Below are 16,012 nucleotides of genomic sequence, written 5' to 3' on the forward strand. Positions count from 1 at the left end.
TAAGATACCTTTAGAATTTCCAAGTAGCCATGCCCAGCAGGTCCTTAGTGATACAGGAAAAGTAGCTCAGGAAAGAAACAAGGACTGGAACTGTAAGTTTTGGACTCGTCTCTATGGAGATGATTGAACTCCTAGTTGTAATGAGATCACTGACAGAGAGTATAGAAAGAGAAGAGGCCTCTGGACAGACATGAACACTTACGGGGCAAGGGTGCTTGAACACTATGAAACTGAGGAGCAATGAGATAGGTAGAAGGAGGACTAGGAGGTAGCACAGTAGATAAGAGTCCTGGATCTGGAGTCAGCAAGACCTCAGTTCAAATCCAGCCTCAGATACTGTCTAGCTGTGTGTCCCTGGGCAAGTCACTTAACCTTTCTCAGCCTCAGTTTCTTCATCTGTAAAGTGAGAATAATAATAACACAAGGGTTGTTGTGAGACTCAAATAACAATTGTAAGGCACTTAGCACAGGTTCTAGCACATAGTAAGCTCCATATAAATGTTTGCTGTTATTGTAAGTGTCATGAATACTCAAGGAAGAGAGAGGATCCTGGTCCAGTGTCAGCATTGCAGACAGGATCATAATGGGAACTGAGAAGAGGGCTTCATTTTACCAATTTATGAAATTGTGATTTTGGAAAGACTCTTCTCGGGCATGCATGCATTCAGCTGAGCTGTTGTTTCTGCTTGGTCCTCAGTTGTTATTGGGAAAACGCTCATTGCCCCTTCATACTGATTGAAATACACAAGCTCTTCTCACGTGCTGAATGTACATCTAGTAATAAAGTGCAATTGACTCCAGCAGTTTTTGGCAGCTGACAGTTCTTTAGCAATTATACTCCCATAGCCCATACTGCTTTGAGCTGCTCTCCTGGTAATAATATCTCAGCAGCCATCTTTCTTTCTCTTTTCTTCTTCTCTTTCTCTCTTCTCTTCCCCCACCCCCCCCAAAAAAAGTCCTGGGTGATGATGTCATCATTCTGCTAGTCACTGGCTGCGCTGGGAAGCCGAGCTGGTTCCTATTTTGGAGTTTTCATGGTTTGAATTTTATATGGACTTGTTCCCTCCAGTTGTTTCTGTGACCTTTTTTTCCCCCAGCCCATTTCCTTGTTAGGGTTTAATCCAAGCCAGGAGTGACTTTTTTTTTTTCTTTTTGCTGAGCAGGCAGGGATGCCCAGTCATTGGAAATTTTTTCTTCTTCTTCAGAGAAAATGCCCAGTGTGGTAGCCTCTGACCTGTTCAGTGACTTTGTGGATTGTTTCTAAACCTGTGTCTCTGTGCCACCTACTTCCACATGGACCATTGGGTACATCACTGCCGTCCTATGCCAAGTTCACGATGGCCCTTAGGATCAGTGTGGGCTTTTTAATCAATTTTCCTGTTGTTTTCAGAGGCACAGAGACTTGAATCTACCTGTAATAGTTAGGCCTACCGTATGCACTGCCAAAACCTTCTGCAAAGACCCCCAAACACCAAATAGAACTTAATTCTACCTAAGAGATCTTTAATAAACTTCCAAAGCTAAAACTATTGATGCCATTGTCAGTAAGCCAACAGGGTCCTGAACTGCCAGCTTTGTCTTTATAAAACTTCTCTGTATACAGCAAAGGTTATGAGTACAGCTGTCCTTCTGCCTGGCAGAAGTTTTACTGGATTGGGGCAGGGCAGGGAGAGGGTCACATATGTATTGTGCTGGGGTTTTTTTTAAGCATATTTCATCTGGATCAATTGTTTCCAAAGCAGTACAATATCTGCTTTGTCTCAACATGGTACTGTGAGAATGTGTGATCAGTATTTAGGCCAAATAGATTATGTCTCCATAGTCCTTGGACCTCCTTAGCAAAAAGTCATCAATCTAAAAACCACCACTCAGGCTTCTCATTTTTTTCCTCTACTGTACCTAGCCATGAATATGCACAGTTGCTGATGCAAAACTGAAAGTGAAATTACAAATAAAACCACCTAAGTGCTTGAAGTCACCAAAGTTAAAGACACAGATGTTGAAGATTGACTATATCAAGCATATAATAAGCACATATTATATATATCATATTTATATGTAGAAACATTTATATATTTAAAACAAATGTAAGGTAAATTAAGGAGAGGAAGCTGGGAGGATCAAGAAAGTCCTCATGTAAACATCAGCAGTGACTTTAAATAATTCAAAGCTTTTGTTTGAATGGTTTCTTTGATTATAGTCTTCAAACCATACAGGTAAAAAAATGTTCCTTTTCTGTCATCATGACACTTCTGTTCATTGGAGTTATTTGCAAACCACAGACACACAAAAGGATGCAACATTGCCTTATTCTCTTGTTTCACCTGTGTTTTATGACCTTCCCTACTGTAGAGTCAGGCATCCTAACATCTCCTTTTTAAGAGTTACTGTGGACTAGGCAGAGGGATGGAGCCAAGATGGTGGCTGGAAAGCAGGGACTAGCGTGAGCTCCCCGCCGAGTCCCTCCAAAAACCTATAAAAAATGGCTCTGAACCAATTCTAGAACTGCAGTACCCACAAAATAGCATAGGGAAGCAGGGCTCCAGCCCAGGACATCCTGGATGGTCTCTGGGTGAGGTCTATCCCACACGGAGCGGAGCCAAGCCCGGCTTGGGCAGCAGCAGGACCAACCAGACCAGGAGCCAGGGGGAGCGTGCCCTAGCGCCCTGAATCAGTGAGCTGCAGCACTTACCAGACTTCTCAACCCACAAACACCAAAGACAACAGACAAGGTTAGTGGGAAAAGCTGTGGGAGTGGAAGGAGTTCGCTGTTCGGCTACCGCCCCAGGGGCAGCGGAGGTGGGGCAGCTACAGAAGTACAGCAGCAGATGCTTCCGGGCCCAGGCGCACCTGGTGGGAGGAATTAAGTGGAGGATCAGAGCAGGAGTGAAGAGCCTGCTGAAGATCTAAGTCCAGTCCGGGTTGGGGGTTCTTGGGGAAGGAGGAGTGCTGGTGTGGCAGAGCTGGCACGTCCCCCCAGGCAAGGAACATAGTTCTCTTAACTCTACAAGCAGTCGTTCCCTGCTGAAAAACTCAAGGGTCAAGTTAGTTGGCTGGGAATACGGCCAGGCAGCAAAAACGCACTCAGATTCAGTCTCAGACTTTGGATTCTTTCTTTGGTGACAAAGAAGACCAAAACATACAGCCAGAAGTCAACAAAGTCAAAGAGCCTACAACAAAAGCCTCCAAGAAAAACATGAACTGGTCTCAGGCTATGGAAGAGCTCAAAAAGGATTTGGGAAAGCAAATTAGAGAAGTAGAGGAAAAATTGGGAAGAGAAATGAGAAGAATGCAAGAAAACCATGAAAAACAAGTCAATGACTTGCTAAAGGAGACCCAAAAAAATACTGAAAAATATACTGAAGAAAACAACACCTTAAAAAATAGACTAATTCAAATGGCAAAAGAGCTCCAAAAAGCCAATGAGAAGAATGCCTTAAAAGGCAGAATTAGCCAAATGGAAAAGGAGGTCCAAAAGACCACTGAAGAAAATACTACTTTAAGAATTAGGCTGGAGCAAGTGGAAGCTAGTGACTTGATGAGAAATCAAGATATTATAAAACAGAACCAAAGGAATGAAAAAGTGGAAGACAATGTGAAATATCTCACTGGAAAAACCACTGACCTGGAAAATAGATCCAGGAGAGATAATTTAAAAATTATTGGACTACATGAAAGCCATGATCAAAAAAAGAGCCTAGATATCATCTTTCAAGAAATTATCAAGGAGAACTGCCCTGATATTCTAGAGCCACAGGGCAAAATAGAAATTGAAAGAATCAATCGATGGCCTCCTCAAATAGATCCCAAAAAGAAATCTCCTAGGAATATTGTCACCAAATTCCAGAGCTCCCAGATCAAGGAGAAAATACTGCAAGCAGCCAGAAGGGAGCAATTTGAGTATTGTGGAAACCCAATCAGAATAACCCAAGATCTGGCAGCTTCTACATTAAGAGATCGAAGGGCTTGGAATACGATATTCCGGAGGTCAATGGAGCTAGGATTAAAACCAAGAATCACCTACCCAGCAAAACTGAGTATCATGCTCCAAGGCAAAATATGGATTTTTAATAAAATAGAGGACTTTCAAGCTTTCTCAGTGAAAAGACCAGAATAGAATAGAATAGAATAGCTGAATAGAAAATTTGACTTTCAAACACAAGAATCAAGAGAAACACGAAAAGGTAATCAAGAAAAAGAACAAGAAAAAGAAACTGCAAGGGACTTACTAAAGTTGAACTGTTTTGTTTACATTCCTACATGGAAAGATGATGTGTATGATTCATGAGACCTCAGTATTAGGGTAGCTGAAAGGAATATGCATATATATATATATATATATACATATATATATATCTTTATGTATATATATATATGTGTGTGTGTGTGTGTGAGTGTGTATGTACGTATATATGTATGTGTATATATCTATATATAGAGAGAGTGGGCACAGGGTGAGTTGAAGATGAAGGGAAGATACCTAAAAGAAATAAAATCAAATTAAGGGATGAGAGAGGAATATATTGAGAGAGGGAGATAGGAAAAGATAGAATGGGGTAAATTATCTCACATAAAAGTGGCAAGAAAAAGCAGTTCTGTAGGAAGAGAAGAGAAGACAGGTGAGGGGGAACGAGTGAATCTTGCTCTCATCAGATTTGACCTGAGGAGGGAATACCATACACACTCAATTGGGTATCTTACCCCACAGGAAAAAAGGAGGAAGAAGATAAAAAAAGGCGGGGATGATAGAAGGGAGGGCAGATGGGGGTGGAGGTGATCAAAAACAAACACTTTTGGAAGGGGACAGTGCCAAGGGAGAAAATTCAATAAAGGGGGATAGGTTAGGAAGGAGCAAAATATAGTTAGTCTTTCACACCATGAGTATTGTGGAAGGGTTATACATAATGATACGCATGTGGCCTATGTTGAATTGCTTGACTTCTTAGGGAGGGTGGGTGGGAAGGGAAGAGGGGAGAGAATGTGGAACTCAAAGTTTTAAAACAGATGTTCAAAAACAAAAAAAAAATTTTTTTTGCATGCAACTAGAAAATAAGATACACAGGCAATGGGGCATAGAAATTTATCTTGCCCTACAAGAAAGGAAGGGAAAAGGGGATGGGAGGGGAGTGGGGTGACAGAAGGGAGGGCTGACTGGGGAACAGGGCAACCAGAATATACCCCATCTTGGAGTGGGGGAGAGGGTAGAAATGGGGAGAAAATTTGTAATTCAAGCTCTTGTGAAAATCAATGCTGAAAACTAAATAAAAAAATTAAAAAATTTATAGCAGGACCTCTTAGTTATTATATATAATAGGAAGTAATAAAATTGACTTTCTTTCAAACTACTTGATAATTCATGCTTTTCACTATTTAAAACTGGCTTTTATCCCAGTTAGCCCAAATTAGTGAAGTTTTTCTAAACTTGGAAGTTTTCAACATCTGATTGTAGCACACAGATTGATCAGTGTATTTAAGCTAAATCTATGAAATATCAGCAAAAGATTATCATTATCAGTTGTTTTTCAATGTTATACTTCAGCCCCCTGACAGGAAATCGGTTCAAGCCAGTCATGTTGGGAAATGGTTTGGTTTTAAATTAGTTTCTTATGGCACAGCCAGAGGCATCATGACATGGTGGTTAGAGTGCTGAGTGTGGAGTCAGGAAGACCTAGGTTCAAATAGTATTATAAGCTTGGGCAAGTCACCTATCATCTGTGTACCTTAGATAACTTCCCTAGCAGTTGTTATCAAGTTCATAAATGGTTAGTGAGATACAGGATGTTCCTAAAGTCTGGACACATAGGAAATCTCATTAACATCTCATTAACCATTCCACCAAAGACTCTGTGTTGTTCAGCGACTTCTTTTTCTGGGGTATGCTAAAGGAGAAGGTGTACTCAATGAAACTCACAGATGCAACACACTTGATTGAACACATAAATGCATAAAGAGTGAATGTGCTAAAATTGACAGCTGTGTGGAGTTATTGCATCGAGTTCATGTGAATCTTGGAAAGCGCATCAACCTTTGCTTCACAAATGATGGAAGTCATATTGAAGATGTTATTTGTTAATATTCCAATTAAATAAAATGTTGTTAAGATTTCATTCCTTTCATTTCTTAAAAATAGGCGTTTTGTCCATGTGTCCAGACTTTAGGAACACCCTGTATACTAGTGGAAGAAGCTCCCACTCTGGGAGATACCTGTACTAAAGAAATCACAGATCTTTCACAAAGACATGCTTTCTACCTAAGTCCTCTTCTGATGGTTCATTATGGTGTAGAGGTGACCCTTGGGTTCCTAATACCAGTAGAGTACAAGGTTTGGTGCATCCTATTAAACTGGAAAGACTGAATGATAGACTGGAAGGTCTGTCCTCTAGGGACCAGGGCAACTAAAATTGGAAAAGTTCATCAGCAAGTTGGTAGCAGTATGCTAAATTTGGGGCCACAGCAACTCCATTTCCATGTGCAAAGTTGAAGACACCCGGTATAAAGGGAGATACCTGTGAAGCCCCAGGTGTTTCAGAGTATTGAAATACTGTAATGTCATGGTCCTAGTTTAAAGACACGATCAGCCACAAACATTCATTCATTCACTCATTTGACAAATGATTATTAAGTGGCTGCTGTGTCCAGACAGTAGTTTAGGTGTTTGAGGAGGGAGGAAGATAGGACATGTTCCCTGTCCTCCTGGATCTTATAGTCTGAATTCATACCGTATGTAAGATGCTATATATCGCTCTGGATTTTGAAAGTGGCAACAGTTTTGGATCTCCCCATTCATGTTTATTGTTTACTCTCAAATTGATTTTCAGAACACTCTGAGATACGTTCACAGACACCAATTAGCAAATAATGGTTTTGTTGTTGTTTTTGTAACACGCTAACCCACATAGCATTTTTGAGGATGAGGAAATTAATTGTGGGAATGTGCCGGAATAGGAAAAGGACTGGCAAGGATTTCTGGTAGAATGGGACACTTCTTGCCAGAGTGGATGTGTGCATTGGCAAATGTTACTGATTTCTTGTCTCTTGGGAGAGGACTTAGGATTTATGGAAGGAAGGCATTGGTAAGCTCTGTCTTTGCAACTTTGGTATCTGAGAATGGAGCTGATTGTTACCAGGTAGAGGTAATCTCTGACAGCAAGTGAATTCAAAGATGAGGCAAGTGTAACTGATGGAGGTTTCTGGGAATTTCATATTAAAGAACAGGAAGCTTGGTACTTTATACTTAGTATACTGTGTCTTTGATTATTCAAATGTTAGAAAGTTAGACTTGGATTTCTTAGAAGAAATATAAGAAATAACTGCAGCCCAGAATAAAAGGAGTTACTTTTGCATTTTAAACTCTCTTCTCCCTACAATCCCTCTCAGATCTCCTTCAAGAATTCCAAATGGTATTAGACATACCATCTTCCCTCTTTGGGCTTTTGGTCAAGTCATTCTTGCATGGAAAAGAAGGGATCTTGAAATTTTAATATTAGTATAGCCCTTAGTAAATGGAATTACTTGTCTTTCTAGTTTGTGTATTCACTTATAAAACATCCGGCATTCATAAATTAAAATTAAGTTCCATAAATGTAATACTTTTATATCAGGCGGCAGCGTCATCAAAATGTGTGACTATCAGTTGAAGTCATGCTCCTGTGCTCCTAACAGGATGTAGAGAAATTTCCCTCGACTCCTCTGATTTGACAGGTTTCCTGAACCTGGAATTCCGTCTCATGTCTCTGTGTCCAGGCTCTCCCTCCATCTCTACTCCTGCCTCTCAGGATCCTTAGCTTCCTTCAAGGCGTCTCAGGTGCCATCTCGGACTGGACTCTTCTCACGTACCGGTTTCTCTCCCTTCTCAAATTTTATGTATTTAGCTGTGTAAATGTAAGCTCCTTGAGGGGAGAGACTTTTCCATTTTTTAGTACCAGTGTCCAGATCCTTAATTGTTGAATCTGTTTCTCCTTTAGCTTCAACAATAATGAAATAACTTCGAAAACCATGAAAGAATCAGTTCTCTGGCTTTGATCTCTCTTCACACATCTCACATCTGACCTTTTAATACTAATTTATCGCCCTAAGGGACATACCATATAGGAAAAAAAGAATGAACATTTTTTTAAGAAGCTTCTTTTTCAAATTACTGCATAAAATTTAGAGGTATTGTTAAGTTCCCAAACTTTCAAGCAATCGCTTTTATTTCTTGCTTGCTAGTCTCTTGCTCATTTTCAAAGCTAAAAAGCTTTCTTGTGTGTATTTTTTAAAGCAATGTGTTAAAGACGAGCATGCTAATTCACCACTGTTAGAGCTGTAAATTGCTTCATCTCTTCTTGCAAACAATTTAAAATGGTGTAAGAGGGATTGCCAAATTGTTCATATCCTCTGACTTACAGATTCTTCCACTGGAACTGTTCTTCCGCGGAGGTTACTGACAACTGAGAAAGACCCACTAGGTGCAAAAGTGTTAACTTGGTGATAGCAAAAAGCTAAAAATAGAGTATGTTCCCAGAAAGCAAATCAAGGTATATGAACACAGTACTATTAGTAGCAACATAAGCGAGAATCATGAGAAGACTTGTATAAAGTAGTACAAAGGAAAGAAAGTGCCGCCAAAAGACCAATAGACATGACTACAAGATAAAGAAAGTAAATATTGAGAGCACATTTGACCCTGGTCAAATATAATAATGAGTGTTGTACCATACTGTAAGAATTAAGGGATATGTAACTCCTGTCTGTCTGGGGGGATGCTCCGTGAGTGGGTTTGTGAAAGAATATATGCTGTAACATTAAAATAAAATGTATCACTAAATTTTCAAATTTAAGATATTTAGAACCCATCCTCCCCTCCCCCTAAAAAAAAAACCACCCTGTAACGATGATGGTACTTAGTGATTCCATTATATGCGGGGTGTCCCAAAAGTCTTAGTGCAGCTGTCGTTCTTCAGTAGCTCTTCATGTAGAAAGCTGCACTAAGACTTTTTGAACTACCTATCTGCCTTATGCTTCTTCACATTGTTTTCAAAGGCATCACTTCATTTAAGACTCAAAATAACCCTTTAAAGTGGATAAAACATGTTGTGGATAAGTAAATGGAAACAACGCAAACAAGCGACTTGAGTACTAAAGTGGCAGAACCTGGTCTAGAATCTGCATCGCTAGATAACTATTCAGTTCAATTCAGCAAAGACCCATGAAGAGGCAGTGACATCCGTTCCATGGACAGGGAGATCAAAAGTACAGAAATAGAGGACGGGATAAGAACAGGGCAGAGAAATTGTCCAGTTGGGCTGGAATTTAGAAGGAGGAAAATATGACATCAGGCTAGAAAGGGAGGTTGGGTGTTAGACTGTGGAGTGCCTTGAATGGAGTTTAAATTTTATTCATTAGTCAGTGGGGACCTACTGAAGATTTTTGAGTAGATGAGTGATGATGTGCTCATGATAGTCGCGATACTCTTCACAGGAAGTCACACACCACTAGGAAAACCAGGGAACCCATTGTTGGGATTTGGATTCTATTGTGTCATGAAAATGCCTCTGGGACATTTTTTCTTTCCTTCATGATATTTCTAAAGTCAGCACAGATAACTCCATAGATAGGGATTTTTCTTTTCTTTTTTGGAGGAGGGAAGGCAAGGCAGTTGGGGTTAAGTGACTTGCCCAGGGTCACACAGCTAGCAAGTGTCAAGTGTCTGAGGCTTCTCCTGACGGCAGGGCCGGTACTCTATTCGCTGAGCCACTTCGCTGCTCCAGGGATTTTTCTTAATTTTCCCCTGGGAAAAGCATCTTATTCTTTGTAACTCCAGAAAGAGACATTATGACTCAAGGTGAGGAGCAATAGATAACCAAGGGGTGAGCCCCAGACCTGTCACTAATAGGCTGTGTCACTTGGCAGAAATCATATCATTTCTTTGTATGTTTTTTTTTTACTTGCAAAAACAAAGATGAAGGAATGCCATGCTTCTCACAAGACTAAGAAATAGAAGAAATATTGTAACCAGTTCTATCATCGTAGAAAGCAAGAACTTGTCTTTTGCCACACAGTAACACAGTATGTAAAATCTTTCTTGCCAATAATCATTGAGCCTTATGTGTCTGAGTCTGTCAGCAGAGAGGATGCTAATAGAAATGCTCATTTATTGGCTCTTGGCTATGGAAGGTCAGTAATTGCTTAGGAAGACAGTGTGCTACAGGGAGAGTCCTGGATTAGGAACCATGTGTATTGCTGCTTATGAGTTCTGTGACCTTGAAAAAGTTGTATCATATACAAAATAAAAGTATTTTACATACCTGCCCTACATGTATCATTGAATTAAATGAGTTTGCCCTTAGGAAACTGTTTATAAGCTTTCAGGAACTATATAACTAAGATGTTCCTACTGTTTCAGCTTTGGCAGCATCATTAAGGATTTCTAAAGAGAGTAGATAGCTGAGCAGGTTAGAGCAATCCTAGGGAAATGGGGTAAGTGAGTGATTCAGGAGTCTTTGGAGAATATGAATAAAGAGGGTAGAAGGAATGAAAATGAAGGGATTAAAAAAGTGTTGTTCTGGGTGCTGTAATGGGATACAAATATAGAGAGATCATCTTTGCCCTCAAGAAACTTATATTTTAATTGGGGAGCACATGACATATTGGTGAGTATTGTCCAGCGAAGGGTTAGTGTGGGAAGTTATGAGTGTGATAAGTGGAGCTGTTGGACTATCAATTGACATGCCCCTTCCAGAAGCAAAGGTACTATTGATTTGATTACCGCTGTGCCCAGGTTGAGAGGTAGAAAATGCACATGTTAATGACAAGGAATTGGAGGGTGAAGAGGGTCAATATATTGCTTCTGAAGTACCATTGACCAGTAATCTTTTTCCCGCTTTCTAATGACTTAGCTAGAAGCCTGAGTTGTCTGCCACATTAGGAAACAGTTTTCAAAAAGTTCTATCTCCTGAGAGTGGGGTTGGAGGTTTTGTTTGTTATTTTATTTTGTTTGTATTTTGGGGTTTGGGGAGGGTGTTAATTGGGGCTTTTTAGAGGTAAGAATCTACCGATGTTAGTTTGGTTCATTTTGTTGAAATATTCCAGTCCTTTTAGGAAAAATATGCTAATTCCATTTTCAGTCAGCTGTGTTTGGGAGTCAGGATGATTTCACAATCTGGCTGGTACTAATGGGATTTGAGAACCTGCCAACCTATATGGAACAGCTGTTCTGAGGGAAATTTTTGTAACTCTAAAAAATAATTTTTCTCTGTCAGCTCTTGGATGTTTCTGGTTGGTGTTGGATGTGTGTGTGTGTGTGTGTATACATATACATATACATATACATATACATATACATATACATATATATGCTGTCTGATGAGAGAATACTATGAAATATTAGGATACATGGTACAATTTGCCATATAAGGGGATCACATCTACTAGTGAGCAAAAATCATTCCTCTTGATTTGCCCTTTCAACAAGTGTGCCTTTTTCTATCCCTTTGTCTGTTTTGTCTTGGGTTGTGAGGAGAGGAGATGAGGAGGCAGGGATTCCATTGGTTTTGAGAACTCCCCAGTCAGTTAACCGTCTCTACCAACATACATCTGCACCTGTCCCACAATTTACAATCTTTGGGAGTTGTCTTAAGGCCCTGAGAAGTTACACGATTTGCTGTGTGTTTGTGTATGTCTTGCATCTTCTAACCTAGAGGTGCGTTCACTATCAACTTTGCCAACATCTCTCATAATTATTACTCTACTGAGAAAATGAAGGGGGAAAAGAAACCTCCTTTTAAGATCGTCATAATAATAACTTGTGTGACGGCGAGGTGGCGTAGTGGATAAAACACTGGGCCTAGAGTCAGTAAGACCTAAGTGCAAATTCTGCCTCAGACATTTCCTAGTTGTGTGACCCTGGGCGAGTCACTTAACCTGTTTGCGTCCGTTTCCTCATCCGTAGCTGAAGAAGGAAATGGCAAACCACCCCAGTATCTTTGCCAAGAAAACCCTCAAATGGGATCATGGAGGGCAGGCATAACCGAAACAACTCAACAACAGCAGCAACAACAGAAAAGGATCTACGTTTATGTAGGTTTACAAAATGAGCTCCTCACAATGAGGAAAGCATTGTGAGTGTTAATATTAGTAACCCTGTTTTTATTGTTGTTATTCAGTCTTTGGGACCCCAGGGACCATACTATTGAGGGGGGTTTTCTTGGGAAAGATACGGGGCTGGTTTACCGTTTCCTTCTCCAGTGAAAAGTGATTTGCCTGTGGTTACACAGCTAGTGAGTGTCTGAGGTCTGATTTGGACTCAGGTCTTCCTAATTCCAGGCCAGGCACTGAAGCACCTAGCTGCCATTTTATGAGTCCAAAAACTGACATCCAGAGAGTTAAAGGAGGTTGGTTTCTCAGGGTCACTCACCTAGTAAATGCCAGATCGTGGATTCTAAAGCAGGTCCAGGATTTCTGGATTCGTTCTCTTTATACCAGGCGTGTCAAATTCAAATAGAAAAGGGGGTGGCAGACACTAAACTGTACATAAGACTCCCTGCAGACTACATATTGACTTAGAAAACCATATATTAATGTTTTCCATGTTCTTTTGTAAGTATTTCCCAACTACATTTTAATTTGGTTCAGGCCACACTTGGGAGTGTTATTGTGGACAGTGTGTTTGCTGCCTCTATTTTGCACCAGTGCACCCTTCTCAATACCTACAAAGGTTTTCGGGACATTTAGCGTGAACAGACTGTGAGACATGATGCTTTGGAGAGACACAGGGTTTGTCAGACTTTTTTTTCCTTTTAGAATGTCTCATTTTGTGCTCCATATTTTGAGAAGTTTTTGGAATAGTTGGAGAGGAAGTTTCTTTATATTCTCTATATACCTATATATGTCTGTATATACCTATATATGTCTCCTCGGGAGTAGGGATCATTTCATTCTTCATACTTCTCTCCCCAAAGCTCGGCACAGTGTCTGGCAGCAACATAACAGTTGCTTAATAATGTTTAGTGATTGATCAAGTAATAGATGGAGAAGAGATGCTTGTGTGTGTAACAGTCATTTCCTTCAAGTTTGTGAAGGCTTACAAAGCATAGTTGTTTTCCATTTCTACTTGTAATTTTTTAATTAAAAATTTTTTATTAAATTTTGGTGGGAATTGTGGAGCGAGGATGTGTAATGCCATTCCCTAAAGTTCTTCAAGATCTCTTCATTTGGAAGCAGGGAAAATCTAACCTGATAGTCTTTTTTTTTAAGGGTTTGAATTTTTATTTATTTTATTTTTAATTCATGTAATAATACAAGCATTTCCATAGTATAATTTAAAAAAAAAAAGGTGATTGCACATGAAACTGAATTGTGACCTGATAACCTTCTGAGATCTCTTCTGATTCCCAGAGTTCTCTGAGTTGTAAATCACATAGGTTTAGGTATGCACTTTTTTCTCACCCATTTCACGGCATTATGACCGCTTCCTTTTACAGATATTTAACACTGTGCCTGATGCACTCCTCACAAACACCCAGCAGAGCTTGTCTTGGAAGAAAAGCAATGACTCGAAGCCACCCTCCTGCAGCGAGAGGCCACTGACGCTCTTTCACACAGTACAGGCAACAGAAAAACGTAAGTCTCTGCTCTTTGTGTGATGTGCTATTCAGGGGGCTCCTCCTTGGCTGCTTAGGATGTGCCTGCGTGGGTTCTCTTTGCTGTGACACTGACCTCATGCTCACTAGAGATATTTGTGTCCATGTACCTTCTGGTTCCCCTGCTGAGTCACCCTGCTAGGGCCTGTACGTCTGAGAATAAAGACCTGAGGGCTCAGGGTTCTCTTTGTATTGCTTAGACTCCTTCACTTCTCTGGGGCACATGCCTGACAATTTCTCTGTGCAGGGAGAATAATGGTGCTACCTGTGTACCTCATGGCAGTGTCACATTACTCCCTGAACTGTGTGGGCTGTGTCCCCTTTGATCTGAGGATGTCAGAACTCTTTGCAGAGATCAGACAAACAGTAGGCCCTGCTGTGTTTTACATATTAATATATACATATATACACATATGTATATATATAGATAGATAGATAGATAGATAGATAGATAGATAGATATAGATATATATCCTATTTTAGTCAAACACCTCTTATCCTTTTATTGAGGTCTTGTTAAACCTCTATATGCTTCATTTCCCTTTTGAAAACAGTCCTGGCAGGTCTTAGTGTCAGGCAGAGAATAGCCTTGTGGTCTGATCTCTGTAGGTATTGCCTTCCTAAATATATCTTAGAACTTCATAGTCCTCATAAACCTTTGCAAGAGGAACACTTTGTGTTAGGGTGGTGTTCTTTTTAGGGTTTCTGGCGCAGCTATATCCTCCACTGCTTTGTCCGAAGCAGTGTGTGCCAATCAGGGCAGATTGGGCTGTGAGCCCCATGCCTTGATGAGCAGCCAAGATTCTTAACTTGGGGTCTGTGATCTGTGAACTTTGAAGAGGAAAAAAAATTGCATCTTTATTTTCACTAACCTCAGACTGAAATTTAGCATTTCCTTTAATTCTGAATATAGGTGACAAACATTCCGCAAATGGATCCAGTCTGCACCAGACTGCCAACAGGCTCCACAGCCCACAAGAAAAGTTAAGAATCCCTGTTCTGAACCTTCAAATACCCTCCTAGCGCTCGTTGGCATATTAAGGGGAAGTTAGCTTCAGAATAGTGCTTGAAGCTTTGTGTCTTAAAACTGCATGTGGTCCGTGACTTAGCAAGGAAAGAAAATTCTGAGTGTGCACCAAAATGAAACTGGAGATTTAGAAGAAGAATCATTGAAATCGCAGAATCACAGATCTTTACTTGGGATTATTTTTATCCTAGGAAGCAAAAGATTAAGATTAAAAGGTGTGTGAAATCAAACCAGTCTTAGGCACGCAGAGAAGAGAAGATTAATGGGTTACAGTCTGCAGGTCATGGACAGAGGTTCAGTGAAATACAGACATTCTGGGGCAATATGTTTTTCTCTTTATGTTAGGAAATGCTGTCTGGAAATAGAATCAAACTTCTCATATGCTGGGATATTTCTGGGATTTTTCTTCTCCCCCAGAGGAGGAACATTTTGATTTGAAAAGAAAAAAATGTATATTTGATTAATTTTGGAAACCTTATTCTGAGGAAGCTAGAATAGAGTTCAAGCTGTCTCAGAACATTCAAGAGGAGTAATAGGAAAATCTGTTTTCTGAGTTAGACTATACTACCATGACCTGCCTGCCGCCAAGCCAGGGGTTTTGGCTCCTGCCATGCCCAGACTCCTACAGAAACTGTTATCTAAGAGCCCAGACCTGCTAGATTAGCTGGAAGCTTTCTTTTATAAAGAGTTAACATTCCTTTCCATTGGTGTCTCATGTCCACAACACAGCCCTGAACCCTTTGATTTTAACCAGCCTGTTAGCCATTCTGTCCTGATGTGCTGAAGTTCCCCCATTTTGAGAATTAATGAAGAATACTTCTGATTATCTATGGGAATGTAGATATACTAGAAGCATAGACAAATAAAGGCAGTTTTAATCTAGTGTGCACACAATTCATAATAGGATTTTTCTAGATCTGTTACTGAGGTGTCTCTGATTTTGTTTATTTCTTCAATATAAGCCTAAATACTACTTTTTTGTTTGTTTTCCCAAGGCTGGATGATGCCAGCTGGTTGTGTCATATCACTTACTCAGAGATTAATGGTATTTGCTATAAACATTAGTTTGGTCAGATTCTTATATCTCTCCAGGATTCTGCCTCTGATTGAAACTTCGGCACATTTCATATGACAACCGAGATTTTTTTTTTCAATCTAACCTTATTCTAATGAGAGACAGCTTAGTATAATGAATAGAGAACTGGCCTTGGAACCAGGAAGACTTGGGTTCAAGTTCTGCCTGTAATACATCCTGGTTGTGTGAACCTAGTCACTCAGTACTTTAAGACTATAAATTACAAGGAAAGTGCTGCCCCCACCCCCGCCACCTTGGTAGAAGGTATTTTCCTCTTCTGAGGCTTACACC

At 40.1% G+C, this 16,012-nt stretch overlaps 1 protein-coding gene across 1 annotated transcript in view; it reads left to right on the top strand.

Moving 5' to 3' along the window:
* The window catches only part of ARHGAP26 (Rho GTPase activating protein 26), a 531,098-nt gene that overhangs the window by 416,160 nt on the left and 98,926 nt on the right, over positions 1–16,012 (top strand). Inside the window, exon 19 of the mRNA XM_036749095.1 lies at positions 13,461–13,599. Coding sequence (XP_036604990.1) covers positions 13,461–13,599 — 139 coding nt within the window. The remainder of the gene's footprint in view (positions 1–13,460; positions 13,600–16,012) is intronic.

The sequence above is a fragment of the Trichosurus vulpecula genome, chromosome 3 (assembly GCF_011100635.1).
Source record: "Trichosurus vulpecula isolate mTriVul1 chromosome 3, mTriVul1.pri, whole genome shotgun sequence".
NCBI lineage: Eukaryota > Metazoa > Chordata > Mammalia > Diprotodontia > Phalangeridae > Trichosurus > Trichosurus vulpecula.